The sequence below is a fragment of the Pleurodeles waltl genome, chromosome 3_1 (genome assembly GCF_031143425.1).
Source record: "Pleurodeles waltl isolate 20211129_DDA chromosome 3_1, aPleWal1.hap1.20221129, whole genome shotgun sequence".
In the NCBI taxonomy this organism is placed as follows: domain Eukaryota; kingdom Metazoa; phylum Chordata; class Amphibia; order Caudata; family Salamandridae; genus Pleurodeles; species Pleurodeles waltl.
In genome coordinates, this window is record NC_090440.1 from 839919825 (window position 1) to 839944835 (window position 25011).

At 41.7% G+C, this 25011-nt stretch overlaps 1 protein-coding gene across 2 annotated transcripts in view; it reads left to right on the forward strand.

Moving 5' to 3' along the window:
* TPH1 (tryptophan hydroxylase 1) overlaps positions 1-25011 on the forward strand; it is a 159947-nt gene that overhangs the window by 95178 nt on the left and 39758 nt on the right. For both annotated transcript variants that reach the window (XM_069223755.1, XM_069223757.1), the window contains 2 exons: positions 19317-19513; positions 24629-24764. In XM_069223755.1, coding sequence (XP_069079856.1) covers positions 19317-19513; positions 24629-24764 — 333 coding nt within the window. The remainder of the gene's footprint in view (positions 1-19316; positions 19514-24628; positions 24765-25011) is intronic.

Genomic DNA, 25011 nt, shown 5'->3' on the forward strand with positions numbered 1-25011 from the left:
CATAACGTAGAGTGGCTTGAAGTAGAGTGGAGTGACGGCAGATGGCATAGAGTAGACTGCCTTACAGTAGAGTTGGGTAGATTAAAGTGGCATAGAGTAGAGTGGCATATGGGGGAGTGGAGTGATGTGGCATAGAGTGGCATGAAGCAGAGTGGCATAAAGTGGAGTGGCGTAGAGTGGTGTGGAGTAGATTGAAGTGGCGTAGAGTGGTGTAGAGTGGAGTAGCATAGGGTGAAGTGGTGTAAGAGTGGCATAGAATGGAGTGGCGTGGCATCGGGAGAATGGCATACAGTAGTGCAGTTGTGGGTGTAAGTAACTATAGAGTCATTAAAGAAAGCAGATATAATGAAAGAAACATAAATAAGGAGTCTTATAAGAACATAAATAAGAAACGGTATGCCTCTGTTAAAAGTAGGAATGCACATTGCACATCCAGGAATAATACCAAAAAGTTTCGAAAAACGTGTGCATTGCAAAAAGACAATGAAGAAACAAGAAAAACACATATACTTCATTAATGCTCTGGGGAGGAGCTAACAAAAGACAGGAAGGGAAGCCTACAGGAGCTAAGAAATTGAAAGATTGCAATTGAGTGACAATAAAAACTAATGGTATGCTACGGGAGGGTTGTATTCCCACTGAATTGTAAACAATACCTCTCGCAGTCCAGCATGTGTGCTGTGCAGGCAAGACCTAACAACAAAGAACCACCTAGAATGAGGGGCAATTGACACATCTAGAACACAGATTGCATGTAGTAGAGAAGCAGACAAAAATGGTAAAAGCTCATTCAATTAATAGTTTAGGGAGGACAACTAGATATTTCGCAAATATGTGATTTTTACAGCTTTAATGGAAAGTGTTTGGTGCCGATATGTGCTCACACAGTGATAACTATACAAAAGATGTTATGTTATAGGAAACTTCTAAAGTGTTCATTCACTGAAAGGTTTCATGGCGCTGGGAGCACTAGCAGCAGGGCGGAGAGGAAATTAATCATAGGCTTGTCTGAAATGCCATTTTTTTTAGCAGGGTTCTAAATTGATTGTAAGAGGTGACTGCTCTTATGTTGTCCGGGCGAAAGTTCCAGACACCTGGAGCCAGTACTGCAAATTTGCTACCTCCCAGCCTTTTCCTCTTGTATTTTAGAAACCTCTAAAAGACTGAGGTATGCTGATCTGAGGATGTGCCTGGGGATGTAGCTCCGTATTTTGGAAGATACATAGGAGGGACTTTTGCTCTGGCAGGTTTTAAAGATTGTGCAACCTGTTTTAAACAAGGTTCTTTGTGGAACTGGAAGCCAGTGCAATTTCTTTAACAAAGGTTTAGTGTGGCAAGATCTTGGTTGTTGAAAGACCAGTCTTGCTGCTTGATTTTGAGTATTTTCATTCAGACCTTTAGGGAGACCTAGGTAGAGAGCATTGCCTTACTCAATGCGGGACATCACGAGTGCAAGAACAATCTGCATGATGTCCTGTTTTTTTTTCATTTTGCGGAGTTGGAAGAAGCAGGAAGAGTTCATTGCCGCAATTTGGGGGTTCATGGAAAGCTCTTCATCCGCAAGAATACCAAAGTTCTTTGCCGCTTTTTTTGGAATAGGAGTGGGGTCAAGCTACTGTGGCCAAAAAGAAGGGCACCAGCAATGCAGTGAGTTTTTGACCATCGCTACCCGGTTTTGTCCAAGTTCAGTTTTAGTTGATGGCAATCCATCCAATCCCGGATAAAAATCATGGTATTCTGAAAGAATGCTTTCAATTCTTGATTGTCCTCTAGTTTGAACTCTAGCTGCCTATCATCAGCATAGTTGTATATTTTTACTTTTAGCCTTGTAGGGAGTTTATCAATGGGTGGATTTAAACATTAAATCAGATGAGGGATAAGAAGGTACCCTGAGGTACTCCACAGCTGAGGTTAACCTTGGAGGACTGATTGTGATTAGTCCAATAGAAAGGACTTTATCCAATCCAGAGCACAGCCCTACAGACCAGCGGCCTTCAAACAGTCAAAAAGGATGTTTTGATCCACTGTGTCAAAGGCCACCCGTAGATCCAAGAGGACCAATTCCTGGGCCGGACTTTTATCCACCTCTTCTCTCATATCATCTACTACGGAGAGAATGACAGATTCTGTAGACTGAAAGGGGCGAAAACCCACCTGATGGGGGTTTAGAAAGGAAGAGCTTTCAATAAAGGAACAAAGATGATGAGCAATGTGGGCTTCCAAGATCTTAGCTAGATAGGGGAGAAGGGAAATTGGGCAGTAGTTCTTTAGACTAGAGGGATCATTTCCAGCTTTTTTTCAGAAGTGGAAGAACAACTACTTCTTTAAAAGTGCGGGGGACCATGCCTAGGCTAAGGGATGATTTAGGCATGGCCAACGCCAAATCAGGAAACTTGTAAAAAAATTATTTTTGGATCAAGGGGAGGTCAAATATTGTTAGGGAAGCCATATTTAACCTTTGTTAACAATTTTGACAAGGCATCTCTAGTAATTAAAGAAAATACATTAAGATGGGAGGTGTTCCTTTCTTCTAACGGAGGAGGCCTGCGATGTGAGCTAGAAGGGATACTGTCTTTGATTGTCCTAATTTATTTGATAAAAAAGGAGTTTAGTTCATCGTAAAAGGCTTGTACCGGGACCACTGAAACATTTAGGCGGTCCGGATTAGATCATTCTGAAACTGTTTCAAAAATTACTTTAGATTTATTTTTAGAGTTTATGATTTTACAGATAATAAAATGTTTGTAAAAACAATATGGCAATGTAACAGATCAAGCAGTTGTTTAGTGAATTAATAAAAACAATATGGCAATGGAACAGATCAAGTAGTTGTTTAGTGAATTCATAATATTAGTAGACATAGGTCCCTGAGTTGAGGAAATCCATAACAAATTCCATCAGCCACATACGTCAACGGCGTTTCAACCCTGATGAGCCATCATCTGGACAATAGAACAAGTGAAAAAGCAGCAAGCTAGGTTAGTTGTCAACTTGCTTGGATTTGCATAAAGCTGAGTCAGAGGACCACATAAGAATGTGTAATATATCAGAAGCAAAAGCTGATTCTGAAATGGCTAAATGGTTAAGTGATCAGGCAGGGGCAAGAGGCAATCCACCCTGCTGGAACAGCACAGTAGCAACAGCAGCACTTTTTAATAGCAGGATCACCTGACTGGTGACACCTGTGGTGGATGGGATGAATGTGGGGACAACCCTCGGGGAGGAGGCGTACTGAGAAATGTCTATCAGGAGACTACATTCCTCCCAAAAACAAATGAAAAGTTAACATTTTCAGCAGTGGAAATACACCAAATTGGACCCCACTAAGTCTGTCAGTCTCAAAAGTCAATTAGCAGGACAGCCAGTAACAACTGCACTACTGAGACTGGCTGCAACAGGACATAATATCTTGCATTCATAACCTAGCAGGAGTCACACTGGTGTAAGAAAGCTCAAGATCTTCGGACAGCATAGCTGCTGGTATCATGTCCAAAGAGCACAGTCCACCCTGCGGATGCTTCGGATAGTTGTGGTTAGTTTCAAAAGTTCAAAGGTTGCATCAAAAGTGTGGATTGAGTCCATTGTGAAGCTTGCTTTTGTTGTATTGCTTGACTCTCTGAAGGAACTCATGTTCGGATTAGGAAACTGTAGGAAGCTGCTCTGTATATACTATATCAAAATGAGATATAGTTTGCACAAAGACCTGGGGTTCCCCAAGAGGCTTGACAGAGGCAATATTAGATAATACTAATGCTCTATTTGTGGTAGTGTGGTCGAGAAGATAGGCTTATCAGAGGGTAGTGTTAAGCATTTGTTGTACACATACAAGCAATAGGTGAGAACACACACTCAATAACTTAACTCCAGGCCAATAGGTTTTTATGTAGAAAAATATTCTTTTGTTAATTTATTTTTAGAACCACAAGATTCAGATTGCAGGTAAGTACATTAAATGAAAGGTACTTTGCATGGTAATACTTAGAACTTTGAACCAAAACAGTAATGTACACAGTTTTTCATAAAATGGCAATATGCTATTTTAAAAGTGGACACTGCAATTTTCAACAGTTCCTTGGGGAGCTAAGTACAGTTTAGTTATTACGGTAAGTAAAGCACTTACAAGTTCAGTCTCTGGGGCGTAGGTGGCCCACAGTTGGGGGTTCAAGTCAACCCCAAACACCCAGCAACACGGGGCCGGTCAGGTGCAGAGGTCAAAGAGGAGCTAAAATAACATGGGCACCTATGGAGACGGGGGGCGCTCCTGTTCCTGTCTGCTGGCAGGTAAGTACCCGCGTCCTCGGAGGGCAGACCAGGGGGGTTTGGTAGACCACTGGTGAAGCCCGAGAAGGCACACAACACACACCCTCAGTGGCACAGGGGCAGCCGTGTGTAGTGGGCAAACAGGGTGTTGGGTGTTCAATAGGTTTCAATGGAGAGACACAGGGGTCACTCAGATGCTGCAGGCAGGGCAGAGGGGAGCTTCTCGGGCCAGCCACTGACTGGGCAAGGGCGAGGGCCATCTGCTGGTCGCTGCTGCACCGTTGGTCGGTTTCTCACGGGCCTGGGGGCTGCGGTGCTTCTCCAGGTGTCGGATATCTTCGTCCGGGCGCTCGCCGTCAGGGGGGGTCCTTGGGATTACCTCTGCAGGCGTCATCGTGGGGGTGCAGGGAGGTCAGCCCAGGGTGTACACATTGTCAGAGTCACCTGGGGATCCTCTCTGGGTCGTTGGTTTCTCTGGACACAGGCCAGGGGCGTTGGGTGAAGAGTGGTGGGGACTCACACTTCTGGAGTGAGGTGAGAGTCCCTTTAAAGATGGTTTCTTCTTTCTTGGTTGGACAGGTCCACTGTCCACGGGAGTTCTTGATCCTTCTTAGGTGCAGGGCAGTCCTCTGAGTTGGTAGAGGTCGCTGGGCCTGCAGGATGTGTCGCTGGTGCAGGTTCTCTCAAGAAGGAGACATGACGGTAGGGCTGGGGCCAAAGCAGTTGTCGTCTTCCTTCTTCTCTGCGGGGTTTTTGAGCTAAGCAGTCCTTCTTCTTTGTAGGTCATCAGGAATCTAAAGTCCTGGGTTCAGGGTCGCCCCTAAAAACTGAAATAAGGGGTGTGTTAGGGTCACAGGGCAGTAGCCAATGGCTACTGTCCTTGAGGGAGGGTGGCTACACCCTCCTTGTGGTCCCTTCCTTTGGGGAGGGGAGCACATCTCTATCCCTATTGGTCTGAATCCTCCCAAACAAGATGGACGATTTTCTAAGGAGGGTGTCACTTCAGCTCTGGTCACCTTAGGGGTGGACCTGGTTGAGTGGGTGACTCCTCCATGTTTTTCTCATTATCCCTCTAGACTTGCTACCAAAAGTGGGGGCTCGTCCACGGGGCAGGCATCCCTACTGGCTGGAGTGCCCTGGGGGCATTGTAACACCAGGTCAGAGCCTTTGAGGCTCACCGCCAGGTGTTACAGTTCCTGCAGTGGGGAGGTGTGAAGTACCTCCACCCAGTGCAGGCTTTGTTTCTGGCCCCAGCGAGCACAAAGGCTGTCACCCCAGGGGGTCAGAAACTCGTCTCTCAGTGGCAGGCTGTCACAGACCAGTCTGTCCTGCTTTGAAAGATTTGGTAAAATACAGGGGGCATCTCTAAGATGCCCTCTGTATGCATTTTTCAATAAATCCAACACTGGCATCAGGTTTGATATCAAACTTCCCAGTGTTCAGTGTAGCAATTATGGAACTGTAGAGTTTGTTTTGACAAACTCCCAGACCATATACTTAATATGGCCATACTGTACTTACAATGTCTAAGAATGGACTTAGACACTGTTGTCGTTTAGACTCTTGCTCTGGGCAAGAATGCTGGTTTAAGGATGACAGTACTTATGTTTGTAGGCGACTATGTCTGTCCTACAACAAGTCGCAACTGTCGTCTCATCCCTCACTAGCAGCACCTCACCAAAAACACAAATATTAACAGGTGATTTGTGGCAGCCTTTATGCATGGACTCGAAAATAAGACATCTCAGGGAGTGTCGTGGTTAAACGGAGATTACCCCTTTTTCACAGATACATCATGTCTCAACCAAACACAGGCAATAACGAAGATGCAGTAAAGTTTAAATCGTTTTTATTTAACACAACTGCAATCTGCGATATGTTGCTTGGGCTGCAATGATTATGATAATGAACAGTGCAAGAAACAGAATTCTGAAGACAAGAGTCATTATTACAAAGCCCCCCACCATCTTGCAAGCATGTAAAAGACATAAGATGTGTAATATTTCCTAATACCCTAATATGATAGGCCTAACCTCCTACCTAAAGGAGAGCTTGGTTTGCTAAACCTAATCTGTCAATGCCATGTCCATGAGAGGAGCCTCCAACCCTCGTTACCTTGGAATGAGGTCTCTATCTCAGACTCCGCAGAGACACGAAGACTGGGTCAGCGTCAAGACGACGTGCAGCATCGATATCAGCGATGGTGGCGATGCCCTCTGGTCGGAATCCCTCTGATTATCTGTCTAAAGTGAGATGTATTTATACAGATCTACTAGGACCCCTGACGTAGGTGTGTTCCCAAACAATAGATAACAGACAGGCTTGGGGCGGCAATTATTATAAACAAATCCCTCGAAAGTATAGAGAGGGAAAGAACCTAAGTGTGAACACCTACTGTTTGTTTCTCTTTGTCACTTGATCTTGGCGCCTTAGCGCAGTGGCACTGATAATGGAAAGCATAACAAGTGGCCTAACTATAAACAAGGCAGCCATCTTAGAAGAATTAAATAATTAAATGGGCTAAGACAGAGCAAGCTAAGTAGGTTAAAAGTCACTAGGTGACGGGGGCACAAGTCTGCAAGCCAAAGGCTAAGCTAACTCCTGTTATCCCATTAAAACAAACTAGGATTCACTACAACATTGTAGGGGCATATTGCTTGTGCAGCTATGCCCTCACCTGTGGTATAGTGCACCCTGCCTTAGAGCTTTAAGGCCTGCTAGAGGGGTGACTTACCTATGCCACAGGCAGTATTCTGTGTGCATGGCATCCTGAGGGGGATGCCATGTCGACTTTGCCTTTTTCTCCCCACCAACACACACAAACTGCAATGGCTGTGTGCATGTGTTAGGTGAGGGGTCCCTTAGGGTGGCACAACACATGCTGCAGCCCTTAGGGACCTTCCCTGGTCACAGGGCCCTTGGTACCATTGGTACTTTTTACAAGGGACTTATCTGTGTGCCATGGGTGTGCCAATTGTGGAACAAATGGTACATTTTTTGTGAAAGAACACTGGTGCTGGGGCCTGGTTACCAGGGTCCCAGCACACTCTCAAGTCAAGTCAGCATCAATGTCATGCAAAAAGTAGGGGGGCAACAAGGAGTCATTTTCCTACAGAAACTCATCAACAATCTTCTGGGGTCTTCCTCTGGACTGCTCCAGTTCCACATATCTGTGTAGAGCAGCGTTGGGTCCATTTCTCACTTGGGGAAACACATTAGACATGTCTCCAATGGCACTGTGTGTATTCTGTACTAGGGCTGCATGTGTGCCGCTGCAACAATGCCAAGGAGCCACTGTCTAGCCACTTGTACAACACTTAGAGGTAGATGCATCATGTTCAAGGCATGCTAAAACAACAGGATCAGGATGTGGATATGGTAAGCAGATAGTCGCTGGTTGGTTGGCACTTCGGAATATCATGAGTACTTCTTAGCTTTTGTTATGATGATGATGTAATGTCTGGTTCTAAGACGCTTCACCTGTAGTAGTGGTGAGCATGGCCGGCTTTAGAGCTGGTGGTGCCTGGTGCAACTGTCTTTTTGACACACTTATGACCTCATTCTCCACAAATTCCCTCACTCCCACTCTCTTTAACAGTGCCCCTCATTTATTCATAGCCCATCTCTGGCATACATTTAATTTTGTATAGCACTACTTATAGGTCACTTACTAATTTCTGTGATCTGCATGTTATGTGTTCTGTGCGCAGGCACTTTAACCCTCTGTCCTACGTTATCATGAGTCAAAACTGCCACTAGACAAATTACCAATCTCTCACCAGTAAGAACATTAATTACTAAAGTTATCTTGACATTTTTATTGCTGCCTGAAAACTGCTGAATGCACAAGGAAGTTCATGAAGCTCACTGCTTTTAAACCCATAAGTTATTTTTAAACGGACCCCCCACCAAAGTCAGTGCCAGGTGTAGCTACACTGGTCACACCGCCCTAAAACCAGCCCTGCACATTCACTTGTCATTGGACCCCCTTAACCAAGTCTGAATGTATTCAGGTTCTTAGGGAGATGTTAACTTCTTTGAATTTCTACCAACCAAAATCTCAACTCTATTCCTTTAAGGTGGGGTGGGGCAATTTATGTAACTTGTTTGAGGTACCTAGGACAAGTTGGCTCATTGAATTCAGTGGAAAAAAGCTCCATGAATGGAGGACAGAGCTCCTGAAACGTATCAGCTTTACATTCCATGGAGAGGGTTAGTTTCTACATTTCCAGTAAGTGCCAAATGCTATGAAGCCAGTTGATGTGTTCGTGGGATCCGGTCTGTGCCCTAAAGAGAGAAAATGATCTGATGAGTGGCACTCAGCATCAATGCAATTTGCTAGCCCCTATCAATTTCAATGGCAACCTTAATCTATGAGGTAAACCTAATACTAATATGCAGAGCTGGCTTAATCGCTGGTGGCATCAAGAGCGTAAATGATTGACGCCGCCCCCAACAATCCTCCACCATGGATTCCCTCACTACCACCCTTTAACAGAGCCTCCATAATCACTCTCTCGCAGATGCATTTAATTAGTTTAATAGCATCACTCGTACCAGTGTAGGGTAGGGTGTCAGAGCATATAGACAATCAATCCTACGTGTGTGAATCAGTGTAGAGGAAATGTTATGTAAACAAGAGGGCTTCAAGGTATAGGAGTCACAGGCCATCCATACTGATAGGCAGGGGTGTCGCCCCCCACACCGCCAGCAGGAGTTGCAAACCTTTAGAAATAACATAATAATAAACTGTGTTTATTATTGTTTTATTTCTAAAGGGTTGGGGCCATGGGGGTGAGAAGCAGTGAGGGGAGTGCACAGAGCACTCCCCTGAGTACGGATGTATGTTTTGCCGACCGTCTCAGGATGGCCAAACACACATGCGCACAAGGGCTCTCTCCAACCTGGCACTGATTTGACGAGTTGGAGAGAGCAGGCCCAGGCTCCCAATCTGCATTGAAGCGCCCAACCAGGGCGCTCCAGACAATCATAGCGTTGCTCTTAGCAGCGTCATGATTGGTGCAGGGCAGGCTGGGAGCCTGTGCCTAGAGTCCAGTGGCAGTGACTTTTAGGTAAGTTTCTATTTAATATATATATATATATATTTTTTTTTTAATGTTCGTTTTGTTCCCCCCGCCCCGCCACTTTGCCCAGTCGCCAGCCACAACTGCGGATAGGCAGTATAGTTTGAGTGCTTGTTCTGGAGAACCACAAACTCAGAATTTAAAATGCAACGCCATGGTTGGGGAGTTCTGTTTATTTTTAGGAATTGATTTCTACCCAAATGGCCCCTTTTGCAGCACTAGGATAATGGAAGACTTGGGAAAAAATCATAACTCTCTAACCTATACCTTGCAGTTTGCATGCAGCTCTTTGATGACAGTTAATTGCAGACTGTTCTATATTAGCATTTTAACTTACAAACTGCAGGAATCAAAAGGATCTATCTGACAGAGGCAGTAACACTCTGACCTATTTAAATTACATGCACTTTGTGATCTGCATGGTACAAATCTTTGCAGCAGACATAGTAACACTGCGTTACCTTATGATGAGTCAAAACTTCCACTAGACAAAACTCTCCAGAAAGAACATTAATCACAGAGTTATCTTGACATTTTTATTGTTGCTCGTAAATAGTTGTAAGCAAGGAACGCTGGCAGCAGGTGCTTTTAAAATAATAATACACTTGCAAACATGGCACCCTCACCTGAAGTGAGCACCCGGTGCAGTGGCACCGGTCGCACCACCCGAGAGCTGGCCCTGTGGGTGAGCACAGTGACTAGCAGGATGGTGTTGCCAGTATGGTGAAACTACATGACTGGTGTCAATGACTTTCTCTCATGTTTGCAGGTATTTTCTCTGGTTCATCACCAGTTGGAGTGACGGTGACCAGATGGCGGTTGTAGCATGGTGACTCCATGAGTTGCTGATGCTAAACACCTTCAACCGCTGAAAGGCATCTGTGATTCTTGGCATGGATGCCATGTTTCCCTAGGCGGTCGGTCACTGTAGCTGGACAATTCTTTTTGGAAGCTTGAGGTAGATACCCTTTTTGTGCATGCATGTGGCCTATTCACCCTCTTCATTCTTACAGGGGCAAACAATCTGGTGTAGCAATCATGTCACCTACTTTCCCTTGTTTGGGACCTATTGGTGTATCAGATCCATGAGCAGAGGTGTGCAGCAGGTGGGGTTATTCTAGTGCTGGCATCTCAGATGATCTGGCTCTCACTCTGCCGCCTTTGTCGGTCTTAGGGCTGCTCCTCTGAACGAAAACCTCATGTTTCTATGAGGTGGATGCCTCAGGTGAGGCCTTATTAGGGTTTTTTAGACATGTGGGTGCGGGCCACTTCTGTGTCACATGGAGGCGTAGGGGGTCAAAGGTACATGAGTTCATTGTACCCCCTCTCTTCTTATCTGATGTCAAACTTCTCAATGTTTCTTCCTCAGTGAAGCACAGGAAGTTGGTGGTGTACCATCCTTCGCCTGTAGGGGCATCTTTGTGGTTGGCTTTACCTTTACACAGGTGGACAGCTGCACACAGGGAGGGCCGGCAGCGCATATAGCAGGGCATATGATGTCTCTCTAAACTTAGTACCTCAAGGTGTTTGGTGATGCCCCTTGGAGCTGAGTACTTTTGTAGGGACTTGTCTCTTTGAAAGCCTAATGTGCATGCTGCAAGCACACTGTCAGTGCTGGCCCTTTCTTCCCGTGTCTGATGATGGTGGATTCAGTGCCATAAATGATACAGGTGGCATGAGCTTTGGTGGTGCTCTCTGCCAGTAGGGGACGAATGAATGACAAGATGAGTGTGTCACTAGGAGCGAAGCTATATTTGCTTGTTAGTGTGGGTATTACCTGAGTCAGGGGCCGATTTTCTCCTCTCCTTACAGTAGTTTCTGGCTCTGAGGACTTGGCAACACAATACAAAGCACCAGGGATTGTGGCTAGTCACTCTTGTCAGGCAGTCTTTCCAGTCACTGATGTGTCACCCTGGCATGTGCACCCAAGGGCATGGGCGTCTGCAGAACTTTTTTCAGGTGGGGCATCCCAGAGTGTTTTTGGCAGGAGCCGCAGCTGTACTAGTGCAGGCAGCATAACACTACAGTGGCCGTAGTGTTACGCTGCACCTAAAACCGGGCGTGCAAGCGCTTACCCCCCTCGAGACACCCATGCACGGGGTGTCCTGACTGTGGGAATGTTTGAAACTCAGGGCCTGATTTATATTTCAGCAGATAGGATATCTCTCACCGTTGTGATGGAATAACCTGTCCGCCGAAATCTAAATTTGGCCCTCCCTCTCTTGGTTGGGTGTCAGTCAGTTAGTTACTCGTAGTTGACTCCTAGCAATACCTCTTCCCACCAGTGGGGGCTGTAACCCAAACAGCCTTCACTTTAGCTGAGTGGCCACTTTAGAGGCTGTTTGGCAAAGTCAAAGCTACCTGCCGTCTTCTCAGCACATGCTGGGGCTGATTCAAGGGCTGCACTTGTGAGCCCTTAAAATGACTTGTAAATTTACTCTGTATTTTGTGTAACAGTGCATCGCTCAAACACCCACACAAACTTTAGTAAATAAGTACTAAATTGACTGTGCAGTCTTGTTTTATAGTTATTTCCCAGGATATTATCCAGACAAAATAAAATCATCAGGATAAATGATCATTAGTTTTGCAAACTGTAACGAACAGAAACGAGGCCACTGTACCTCAGCACAGATGCGATTGTGCGCATTTAAAAATAGATCATTTATGCCTATCCAGAGTTAATACTGGTGCCACACTGAATCGTTAAAATTATGGTTACGCATCAGGAGTCATTACATATTCATTTGTGTACATGTACACATATATACTGTGTAGATATGGTTAGGTTATAGTTTATATAGAGTGTTTTATGTTTCGCTAATAACATATGCACCATTTGACAAATTTACACAAATCTTTCCAAAACAGTTAATCCGCCTAGGCATCTTCATGGCAGGCTTTGCTCTGATTTGTCAAGCAGGATCCATAAAAAACGAGGTTCACAAAACTTTGATTTACCATGTTAATTCCCATAAGAAACTTTGTTCTCCCATTCAGAAAAAAACAGATGAACGGAATGACACCAAATTTGGCAAAAAGTGAGGACTTTACTCAGAAAGTGCATTTTTTGCGATTTGGTATAAATCTGTCAGCCATTTTTGAGAAATTTCCATTCAAAGAGGTACATGTGAGGGGAATGAAGGGGTTAAAAAGTTAGGTATATCTGGAAAGTTGATGCTGAGGGAGTCCTGCAGTACTGAATATTAAAAAAATAATAAGGCATGATGATTGGCTGAGGGAGGTTTATTTCCCGTTGGCCATTTCAGTAGCACAGGACCGGTACCCATCTTGTGGGACTTTCAATCTGACTAGCCAGCAGAAAATTGGAAGAAAATGTTGTGGCTTCCATTACAGGACTCAGAGACTCAGTTCCCATGTCCTGAAAGTTCCTCTCTGTCCTGTATTATATTGATTATTCTTGCCTTATAAAAGTTTCAATAAAAATGATTTTTAAACTAAAAGAATTGTGTAAGTGGCAGAGTGTGGATACCCTGACCCCTGGGTGCTTTCTTCAGGTGGGAAGTGGTTGTAGGGAGGTGGACCAACATTAAAAAATAAAATTGTGCCACATGAACTGCAAAAACAACAAAGTGATGGATGGCATGCTTGAATTAATCTCAGTACTGGCAATCGCTTAGACCGCATCCCAATCCATTGTTTTTTTTCCCACCGTGCCACCTCAGTTTGGAACCAGCCATATGCAAATCAGTATTGACCCTGCTCCTCATGGAAATAGTCCAGTCTGGACTGCCAGGCCTGTTCCTCCCTGAACCGGAACACAAGCAACCTAAGACTGGTTTTACCCTAGATAGGGCTCTTCAGCCAGGTTTAGCTTGGTTCCAGCGGCACAGTGAGCCCGGAACCCACATCTGGCCATACCCCCGCACTTAGGGTGGTAAATGCAAAAACAACAAGGTGATGGATGGCATGCTTGAATTAATTTCAGCCTCTGGCATTTGCTAGGGTCGCATCCCAAACCATCATTTTTTGCCCATTTTCCTATTCTGTTTAATTACAGACCCTTTCAAAATGAACGCACAGTGATAAAAGCAGCCTGGTATGTTGCCAGGTGCAGGGTAGCAGACTATGCCAAGCTCTCAATCCAAAACTAAGCACACATTCTAGTAGTGATATTGATCAGAAGACAGAATACAGCTGGGAGTTTTAGGATGACTGCGGTCAAAACTGAGGATGAGGTATGATCTTCACAAAAATGCCCTGGCTTGAATGTACTGCAATAAAGTCTTCAGTGGCAGAGCCCGAGCGGCCTGGCAGTCACAGGTTGTGTAGTAGCAGGACTACATACCTTGGTAGCAGCAAATGGGTTGAACAGCAAGACTGAGTAGTTTGCCAGGGGCAGGTTGGTAGAAAAAAAGTGACAATATACAAAAAATTGCAACATTAGACTGAAGAGGAACTTAGATGATGCAGGAATTATGTGACTGCAAAGACCAGAGAGAACCTGTTAGAGAAAATGAAAAAACAAAGTGAAGGAGTTTCTGTAAAACTGTGAAGACTTCTGCGAAAGCAGGAAAGGGAGCAAGTGCAGACGCCAACCGAGGGCATCTGGGACACCACTTGTAGCAAGGCATCAAAGGAAGGTTGGTAGCTACTTTTATAGTGTCCTAAGAAGGATCAACCCGTTCAGTCTTTATCCAAGGAGATACTACTCTTTGCAACATGTGGACCTCAGTGCTATGAGGGCAAAGTATGTTCTGCACTGACACAGTGATTCCCTGTCCATGCACTGACTACACCTGTTCGGGACAAGGAAGACATTACCCATGTGCTCCTCACAGTGCAGTTCCCAGAGAAAAATCTGGTCTGGAATCAGTGATCTTTATGCTCCACACAAGATCTACACATCCGGGTATGTGGATCCTCCCTATGCTCTACACTGGAGCTCATAACAGCAGTGCAGGGGCTTTTAGGGGGTAAGTGCTATTTGATGCTTGCCATATGCCTCCAGATAGATTTTTCATCTTTCATAATTAGAATTCACCTGTGGCAACAAGACCACTTCTGTCTGTACAGCTAACCATTGGATTCAGCAAACAAAAAGCCTTCTAGGAGTTACACCTGCTCATAACCCACTAAGTAAAATAGCATTCCTTAAGCCCCTTATCTTGATTTCTTCAGCTATTAATTCCAGGCAGTAAATTTCAGTTTAACACTTTATTTCCTGATTTCAAGTACAGCTGCTTATAAGTTTCTAGAGTTCATCTAAAGCTGTGTATACGTCCCCAGAGCTAATCTCCAAGCCCTCATATTTACTATCTTCCTGCTTGATTGTATTACTGAATATTGACACAAACAATATTGTGATAATAGAATATTGAGGACAGAATACCGAAGGACCAACTATTGAAAGTTGATTGCATATAGGGAAGTATAGACTTACTATTCCTAATTCCACATCTTTGTACCTTTATGACATATGTACCGCGTAGGTACATAAATGTAGAGATAGGAAATCTAAATTTACTTACCTGTCAATGTTTAATTTTCTGTGTTCTGTATGCAAAATTGTGTTCTACAAAATACTGTGGTATTGATATTCATGGGCACACCTCCTGTGACACCAGCCAACCACTTCAACCTTATCAGTCTAAATCCTGGATTGATCTGCTTCAAATGACAGAAGAGGAGGAATCTGAAGTCCATGTTATCCTACTATGATAAATCCATGTGGGTCAGAAGAACCCACTACATGACTCTTATCCTTGTATTGTTCTAATAAAGACACCTTTATTTTGGACAGCAGAACCAAAACATGCTGACTACTTGAACTAATGTTGCATTTCCCCCATTCCTGTTCATTAGATGATAATTTTCCTCGTCAGGGTTCTTTACTACAGCATATTACAGGTTAAATCAAAACCAAAGTCCTACTTATTCAGGTCTCTGAAAATCATATGAACTCAGCTTAAGATAATAGACATTCTGTTAATTGTTTACCTGGCTACGCATGATCTAACATTTAGGCACAAAAGGAGAAAAAATGGATTGTGGAAATGAAGGAACAACTGTAACCACAGAGCAAACTCTGGAGATATAAAATAGTTTTCTGATTTAAGGTGAAGAAAAAGGGGACTGTTCTATAAATTCTCTTCTTGATTCAGCTGAGCAACAAGTATATGAAATACCAAAGAAAATAAGAGGCAAGATCATCCCTCTTTGCTGAAGATGGAATGTATTGTATTTTCATTATTATCTTGTTGTGCCACATGCAACACATAGCTCAGATTATCTGACACCTGCGAAACGGTATAAGGCAAGGAGAAAACTTTAATTATCCATGTTCTGGTTGCACTTTAAGGTAACCCTCAAAAGATTTCTTCAATGATCAGTGATTGGACTAGCATATTCCGAGTTTGGTGTTTCATGTACCTACTCATATTACAGCATGTGAGTCCAGGAGGCTGCTGCAGAACATTACAACTGCAGTAGGTATAGCTAAGATGTGCAGGTTAGAGGATGAGCAAATTTAGATATCAGACAGAAGAAAGTGGGGTACATTTCCACAGAAATCAGGCATTTAGTTGAATAATTGCCAGAATAAAATAGGTGTATCTCGTCTCTACATTTAAGATAGATTTGTTGTGATGCACACTCCTTTCTGACTCTTAAACAATGTCCTTGTTATCAGGGAATAATAATCCCCTGGTCTTCAACTTGTGGCCTATCATTTTCAAACTGTTTACAAAACCCTTTGACCCCATGATTGCAGAAAGCAAAATCAAGATCTTGCAGTATGCTGACAATGCCCAACTCCATCTCAAAATCTTGTCCACAAATTGCATTCATACAGAGATTCAAAGCGACCTTGAACACATCCAACCCTGGATGTCAACAATCCACTTGATCCTAAAACCAACAAAGACTGAATTATTTCTGTTTGCCAACAAAGCCAAACATTCTCTGATTTAGTCCTGGCTTTCCAAATTAAATTTAACAGGCTTCACTCCCCAACTGACAGATAAAGTCACATTTCTTAGATTGGCCCTCACTTTGGACCTCTCACTCATTGAACACATTGGCAAGAAGACCAACACAGCTTGATTCCTTCCTCTGTACTGAAAAACTGAACCTTATTCTCCCAGGAGTAGACTTCAGAGCAACAGTTCAAGCCCTAGTCCTCATCCACCTACATGAAGGCAACACCCCGAGCAATGGCATTCCAGAGAACAAGCTTGCTCTTCTGAAAAGCATCCTTCACACAGCAGCACACCTCATCAAGAGACTGATGAAATCCAATCAGATCAACTTTGCGCTAAAGGATTCACTCTGGCTCCCTCTGTAAGTTCAAGATCAGTTGCCTCACGTAAGAGCCCCTCTACTCCAAGCCCCCCGTCCACCTAGCTGACAAACTAACAATGTCTGGAGATAAACACAAGAGGATGAGCTCTGCCATCACCAGATCAGGAACTAAACACTGCAGAAAGGAGAAAACAAGAAAACAATCCTTTTCAGCCTAACACCCTATAATCTGAAGCAATATCACTACCACGAGAACAGGACCATCCCCCCCTACAATTCAGGAAGAAACTGAAAATTCAGCTCTTCAAAGAGCTCTACCTCAGAAAGGCAGACTTCTCACTTCCTACACCAGCTCTACCTCCTCTCTCGGTACCTTCCCTCACCTATGTTTTCCCACTGGGGGCTACACCCCAGTTCTGCATTCCATTGCTACCCAGCTAGGTTCACACTTGGGAAATACCAAAACATACATACACATCAGGGCCTATACAGAAAATATTTCAGTTTTTTTATACTTTGTGAATGGAGAGATAGTATTTTCTTTTAAAAACGTAACTGACATTGGGCTGCCGATGATTTGGGTTAGGAATAATAAAACTGAGTACAAGATCAATAGAAAATTACAAACTTTAGTTATTCCAGTTGGGAGTTGTCATTGAATGCAAAGCCATACTTTTATATGTTTGCTTGTGTATCCTAGAAACATGGCATTTCAAATGGTTCATGAACTGGCTCAGGTTTGCAATTGTCCAGCTTTCTAGCTACTGTCATAAAGTATACATTTGATCTGTTCAATAGACACATTCAAAATAAATACTTAGCTATTTACTTAACCAGGAAGCTAGAGGGGGCATTTTCTTCTGATGTGAATCCATTGCAATGTAGGAGTTCTCACAGGCTAATTGTATGGATTATGCTGTGATTTTCATGGCAGGAAATAGTAAAGATTAATAAAATAGTTGATAGGCTGCCTATTAATTATCTATTTACCAGACATAAAATGCCATAGAAGATGATATGCAACAGTCTTGCAGGTATAAAAATATAGGAACAACTGATTGAGTTCTATGACTACCTATGCCTAATTGTCCAATTATAAAATGCCTGGTGTGTATCTGTATTTTGTTGCCTACCATCTAAAACACCAAACATATTGGAGATGAGATACACAAGAAAGAAGTGGGTCAGAATGAAGGGAATTGGTTGTCGTTGACAAACAGTCAAAACAATTTCATTGTGACTATTGAACATCATGAAGATTGTACTTAATGAATTATAAGGCAATGGAATGGCAAAAGACTGAACAAATTCTGAATCACACTGGATGAGTAATTTCATATGTTGATTATCTGCAGCCAAATCACTAAATTGCACTTGTGCCAGACCATTTTGCACTGGTAGCGAGAAGTTTCCCACAGGTGCTGCACAATTTTGCATTGCCTAACTGATACAAAATGACACTTTTGCACTTGTTGATTGTATAAAGGCTGTAAAATGTTATGGCACTGATGCAAAGTTGTCCACAACTAACCCAACATTACATGGTATGGCCCTTGAAGACCAAGGTCAATATGTGTCTAGCCAAGGACTAGTGATGTGCTCACTTATTCAGCTGCTATGATAAAGGAGAGCATTGTGTAAATGTGCCTTGTAATTAATTTATCATTAAACATATCTTCAAAGTACAGGTCATTGGTACATTGGATGCACAATTATAGACAGATGACTATGTTGAGGAGTCAGTGGAAGGGAGAGTCAATGTTTCTTTTCAAGGGCAACTTCATCTTATCCACTAAACAACTTGGTTGGTCCCGACCACTTGAACTATGATAGGGCAGACAGTTTGGTGTAAATTATCATTTTAGCTAAGGAGTTGCTATTTTTCTGTACTTTACATTTCTCCTCATATGTTCACGAAAGTTATGGAAAGTTTATAGGTTGAAGGCTGGCTTGCTTGAATGAAAAAATGTACATGCAATTACTGAAGAATCAGCCAAATGATATGCATACATTATTAGGAAATCACACTTTATATGCTCGGTATCAAAATTATTAATTATAGATTGCCCCTGGACAAAATTGCAGAGCCTATGTGAATGTGGGTGCTTCTTGGATGTAGGGGGAGAGCGAAGGGGAAGGGTATATGGAGGAGATCTTGTCATTATCATCCAGTCTTTTATTTTCCAGGAAAGCCTTCATGTAAAGGGAGTGCGAGACATTCAGGATTTTTTCTGGCAGAATGTTATTGGCTGAGTGGGGAGATTTTCCTAATGTTCATTAGGCTTGCTAAAAGGTAGAAATCTAAGTAAGAGACGTCTATCACAAGTAAATTAAGTGTAAGTGACCATCAGTCTTGCAAATTGTCAGAAATAGAAATGATGCCTGGAACATTAGTACTTTTTCCTTTTTTAAATTAGATTAGATTATTTTTTTATCTATAATATTTTTACCAAACTCAGGTATAGCTCAAAGACCGGATCCACTACAGGATTATATTTATCTATGAGATAGTTTAGTGATGTGAATATTAGCTTAACAGAAGAGTGCAGCCCAGTTGTCTAATGAGAGAACCCATATGAAGTTATTGCAACTATTGTTCGTACATGTAATTCTTTGAGATATAATGAATAATACCGAATAAATTAAACAAGTGTCTGAATTGCAAAGGACATTTTAATTGAATGATTCAATTCCTGTTGTTCCATGTAGTGGTGAGCCCATCCCCCGCATTGAATTCACTGACGAGGAGATCAAGACCTGGGGGACGGTATTTCGAGAGCTCAATAAACTCTATCCAACACATGCATGCAGAGAGTACCTTAAGAATTTACCCCTGCTTACCAAATATTGTGGTTATAGAGAAGACAACCTACCACAATTAGAGGATGTGTCACGCTTCCTGAAAGGTACAGTATGCATTGATACAAGCTTTATCAGTAGTTTCCTTTATTGTGAAGGGATTAAGCAGACGCTATAGATATTCAAATCATCGAACAAACCTATGGTTTAGAAATCAAAGGCAACATCATTTCCACATGTTTATTTTCAAATGCTTGTTTAGAATGAATAGCAATTCAATTTGGTATTTCTCTTATAAAATATATTCTTGTTTAGACAAGCTGATGGTTACTTAGGAAATGGATCCTCCATGTACACAAAACACAGTAAAGAAAATGGACAGATTTAATAGTACAGTGTGTTTTCCTGTCCGACATTTTTGCCTGGGAATAGTCATATTATGGTCCTTCTGGCTCTAATTTGCTCACATCTTTAATAGTAATTTGTAGGAGGTTAGTATGCAGAGTTACCTACTACAATGATTGTAGATTATGTTCAGTGTACCTATTCTAGAGATGGTATCCAATATAGCATAAGGTTCATATGTGTGTACTTTGCTAACATGCGCACACAATCAGTTTATTAAAAAGAATAGGGCAAATTTATTTGTTTTAATTTCATATTATTATTTCTTGTTACGTGTTCCCATTCCATTTAAATGATTTTGGTGTTGCACAGGATGAACTACCTTTCAAAAAGGATATAATATTGCCTCTTAAAAATTTAATTACTGACCACTGACGTGTTTGCCAACACTTGGTACACCAGTACCTCAGGAGAGGGTAATACATAAAAATGATTATGCATTAAAACAATTTAATTATAATTTCATGATTTTCAGTTTAGTATATGTAAATATAATATTATAAAATATAATTAATTAAAATGAAAGCAATGAAATAAATATCTGGTGTTAGTGACAGCATTAGGGTTGGGGAACAACATGATTGTAAATAATTTAAATAAACTAACAAATGTTTGCCATTGTTTAGGGTAGGGGCCAGTCTCGCCATTTAGGTTGTGTATGGTATTTAGCTTAGAATAAAGTTTCCTTATTTTTAAAAATCATTTTAAAGCAATTTAATTAATTAAATAAATGGAGGGGCAAGATTTAGCTTTTCAGTTGGATAGGGTAATATTTTTTATAAAACAATCTAGAATATTTTATAACAAAAGATAATATTTCATAATAATTATGGTTTGCATCAGTATTAGGCTAAGGATTCCATAATTGATTTCATATTATTTTCAATTGGTTTAATTTATTCACAAATAGGTATTGGCAGTGGGAAGTGTAGGAGGTATAGCTAGGACCAAAAATTCAATTGAATTTATGTTCATTTGACACACTTGTACGTTTGTGTTTTGTGAACATTGGTCCAATATCCTCCCATCTTATCATTAACATTCCTGCACATATTGGCTTGCAAAGGCAGTGCTTGTACAAACCTGTTATGAATCAAGCCCAGCAGACATTTAGAACTGATCTAACCTTAGCTGAACTACTGTGGCATGGTGTGCAAAAAAATTATGGATTGGGATGCCGCCCGAGCGATCGCCAGTGGCTGAGATTAATTGAAGCATTCCATCCATCACCTTGTTGTTTTTGAAGTACCATGTAATGACAGAGAGAATATGAAAACATCCCAATCTGCAGTCAGGGCAACAAGTCGGAGACTTTCAAAGGAACGCCACCCATGGCTACTTAGTAGATACAGAGATGTCTTTGCGCTGGAGTGTGCAGACAAACAATTATTTAGAAACTAATCATTCAAACTTCTCCATCATATATTATTATTTATTGTACCATTTTCTCTTCTGTTTTACCATGCTTCTAAATATATATACATTTAAATTGCTTCTCAATACCAAATATCACTTTATTGCCATTCACATGTCAATTCGTTTTTTTAAATTTACTTCAAAATATATTATGATTGCTTTTGACTCACCAGCTATCTCAGTGTAGACGTCATATAGTTGATTTGTTTGACTTTTACTCCCTTGTTTCTTATTGTTCCTATATTCCTAATAGGTCTCAAATTGTCACTGGCATAGGGATGTGTGGTGTTTGTTTAGTCAAAATACAATTCAAAGTAGCAGATTACATTTACGCTTTGTTATTTCTACTGTCTCACTTTACACCTCTTGGCGAACTTGAACTTGCACTATACTAATAAATGGAGCAATGTCATTCTAGTATGTTCCGCTTCATACTTTAGCAATTCCTACAAGCATTAATTGGTAGTAATCTCCTATGATTTTTCACTAGCAGATTGTGATTCCACAGCTACAGAGTCCATACATTGCTTTTAGGATTATTCCAGAATTTTGAAATTTGATATCACGATTCACACCAGACAGCAAAATTTGTTCATCTGACCTTTTATAAAGAAGGTTGTGTTTCCAAATAGTAAAACAATAGATCTCAGCTGCTCTGTACCCAGCATTGCAGCTGTGCAGTGTCTGTGAGAAGAATACTCCACCAGAATATTGAAAACAGAATATTGATGGGCCACAAAATATAGTGGCAAATATTTTAAGGACCAAAATATAGCGAAGATACATAGGTAAGGTAAGCATAGGTTTACTATACTTCACTTCAGTTACTTGAGTATATATTGATATAAATATATACTTACCTATATGAACTTACCCTGATAATTTTCGCCCTCTGTAATTTTGCCACAATATTTTGGCCCAGCAATATTTTTTCCTCAATATTCTCTCATACAACCATTGAGAAAAATACCGGAGGAGATTGCTGAGATCAAAGGTTTAATCTTTTTTTTTAACTAGAAACACTGTAGCTGGCTTAGCAAGTTGTAAATTACGCTCTTTTATCAGAGGTGTGTTATTGAAACACTTATGCAGGAGCAAAATGACATACTATAATTCATGATTATAGCTGAGACTAGAACTTTCTCATTTAGAATACTGGGTCTCCTCTAGAAGAGCTTCAAAACATCTTACTCCTTTCTTCAAAAAGCAGTGGTTCATCTATTGTTCAGAAAATGGTCCATCACTTGATCAAGGAAAATTGCAGTTTTGTAGAGTACTTGGATTTTGCCTGAGCAATCATCAAATTGTAATATTTCCTCGTAGATGAGGTTAGCAAGGTCTCATGTTGTCTTTGTGTGTTTCTCTCCTTTCTGCTTTACCCACTGTGAGTTTAGAAGTCTTTATCACTTAGATATGCCTCCGTAACTATTTCTGATGGCTTATTGTCGTAGATTTTGTCAGTGCAAGCATGTTTTTACATCAAGCTATACTCTAGAAGAACGTAGGAGCCAATGAAGGGGATTGCTGACAACTATGTGAGTTGTCCATGTGATGTAACAATCTTCCAGAACCAGGAGGAGGGATGAAATGGACGCTTTACATAAAAAAAATACTTCAAGGCATCACTCACTGTGGGGTAGCATGCTTCATCATGGGCCTGCTCCTCACCCAAGCTGAGGTGTTACAACTTGGATGGGCTCACTATTACTTAGTGAGTTATTGTGATGGACCCAATAGAATTTGAGAATCAGGTTACAGTGTATGGATGACAGAAAAGCACCGCCTCAGGATCTCACTGATTTGTGGTGGAGTGACAGGTCCAAAAAAAACTAAAAAAAAACTTCAGAGTAAGCTGTAAATGTAATTCTAGTCTCATGTAGATAAATTAGGCCAACAGGGCAATGTTCCAACCCAATCGCATTCCTGGTATAAGGCTTTTGTAAGGGCAAGGTGCCTATGCCACACCTCCTATGCTAAGTATGGTAGAAGTTTCAAAAGAATACTGATCTTCTTCTATAGAACTTAGGAGTGAAAGAAGAGCAGGTTGCTTGTGTGTTATGTTAGCTGTGAGTGTGAGGTGTTATAGAGCTGTGAGGCTTGTGCTGGTGGAGAGAAAGTCAGGGCATTAGCAAAGCTGTGTTGTCCAGTAGAGTTATGTTGGTGATCAACTCTTTTTCCATTATAAGAGGCGCTGCACACAGTGCATGCATTGATACAGTAGATTTCCCTCCCTGATCTAGTGACTGGCTTAGTGTGGGATGGTAAAGAGAACAATGAGGTGAATTATCAAACTTCAAAAGAATACAGTTAGCAAGACTTTCTAACTTTTTGTTTCAATCATAAACTATCACTGGAGATGATTATGTGAGAGTAGAAAAGTCGTGAAGAACAGCAAAAATCTGATAAAGTCTCAGTTTAGGTGCAGCAAAAGGTCAGTGGATACATGTCAGGAGGGACTGAATATCTATCAGAAGATCTATGATTAAATTAGGAGAATGTACTGGGACCTAAATGAGAAATTTGAATATGAAACCACTTTCCCTACTAGTGTTACGATTTATGTTGTGTATAGTCCTGGGATTTTGACCTTCCAAAAAGTAAAATCCAATTAAATATTTTGAAAGACCAACAAATGTCCAAATTCTCTCCAATGAAATTAACTATATACAAATTGAACTCTTACATATTTAAGGCGCATATCCTGAAAGCTCGACTGAATTTTAGGTGCCTAGTCCGAGGTGAGAATTGTTACCAATTTCTTGATAGGAAGAGGTTTATTGGAGTATGCGGTTCAACATGGAGTCAGGATAGTGATACCTGAATAGGTATTGCTAGATTTAATGCCTTTTCAAAATGCATTGTAGCTAGGCCAGGAAAGATGCTTATGGACTGACAGAGCTGGTTTTACAGTGATACAGCTGTAGGCCTTTGCATAGGGCACCACCAGCGGTGGCACCAGACTTCTGTGTACGAGCATTTATAGTGACTCAGTTGCAAGGGGCGGGAGGGCAGGGGGAGCAAAAATCACTTTATTTAGTGTTGCAAAGCCTCTGGCATCTACTCAGTTGATGGTGATGACACAGAATATGACTTCTCTCTCGCTTGCTGCAGCCCTGTACCGCAGGGTAGAATCATTTTCGCAGTACAGGCTTTGGTAAGTTTTTGGGGTAGTATATTGCTACTTTTGTTTGCCTTTGCGGATTTTTTTTAATAATAACACAATGATACAATTTTAATAGTTGCTTTGAAGTGCGACAAAAAATAAGCAGTAAACTGTAAAGGAATATGTGACAGTAAGAAAAAATACCATAGGATCATTTTTCATAGCCATGTAGATACTGATGTACATGTGAAGTCGCGCATCGACAAAACTAATACGTGTTTTGTAATCTCTTTTTCAGAGCGCACTGGTTTCACAATCCGCCCCGTGGCTGGATACCTGTCTCCCAGAGACTTCTTAGCCGGATTAGCATTCCGAGTGTTTCACTGCACTCAGTATGTCAGGCACAGCTCTGACCCCCTGTACACTCCGGAGCCGTGAGTAATCCCGCTGAGTCTTTCTAATAGAATGAAAACAATGCGTGCTGTACAGGATGTTGTGTTTACCGCACAGACATAAAGAGGTATTTTACACTGTAATTGACTGATCAGCTGTGGACACTGTGTTAGATTTATTGTCTGCCTTTCTTAGGGGAACTTGGATTAGAGCTGAAAGGTGAGAAGTCTTTGGGACCTAAAGGGAAACAGTGGGAGATAGCCAGGTTAAGCGGTGGAATTAGAGCGA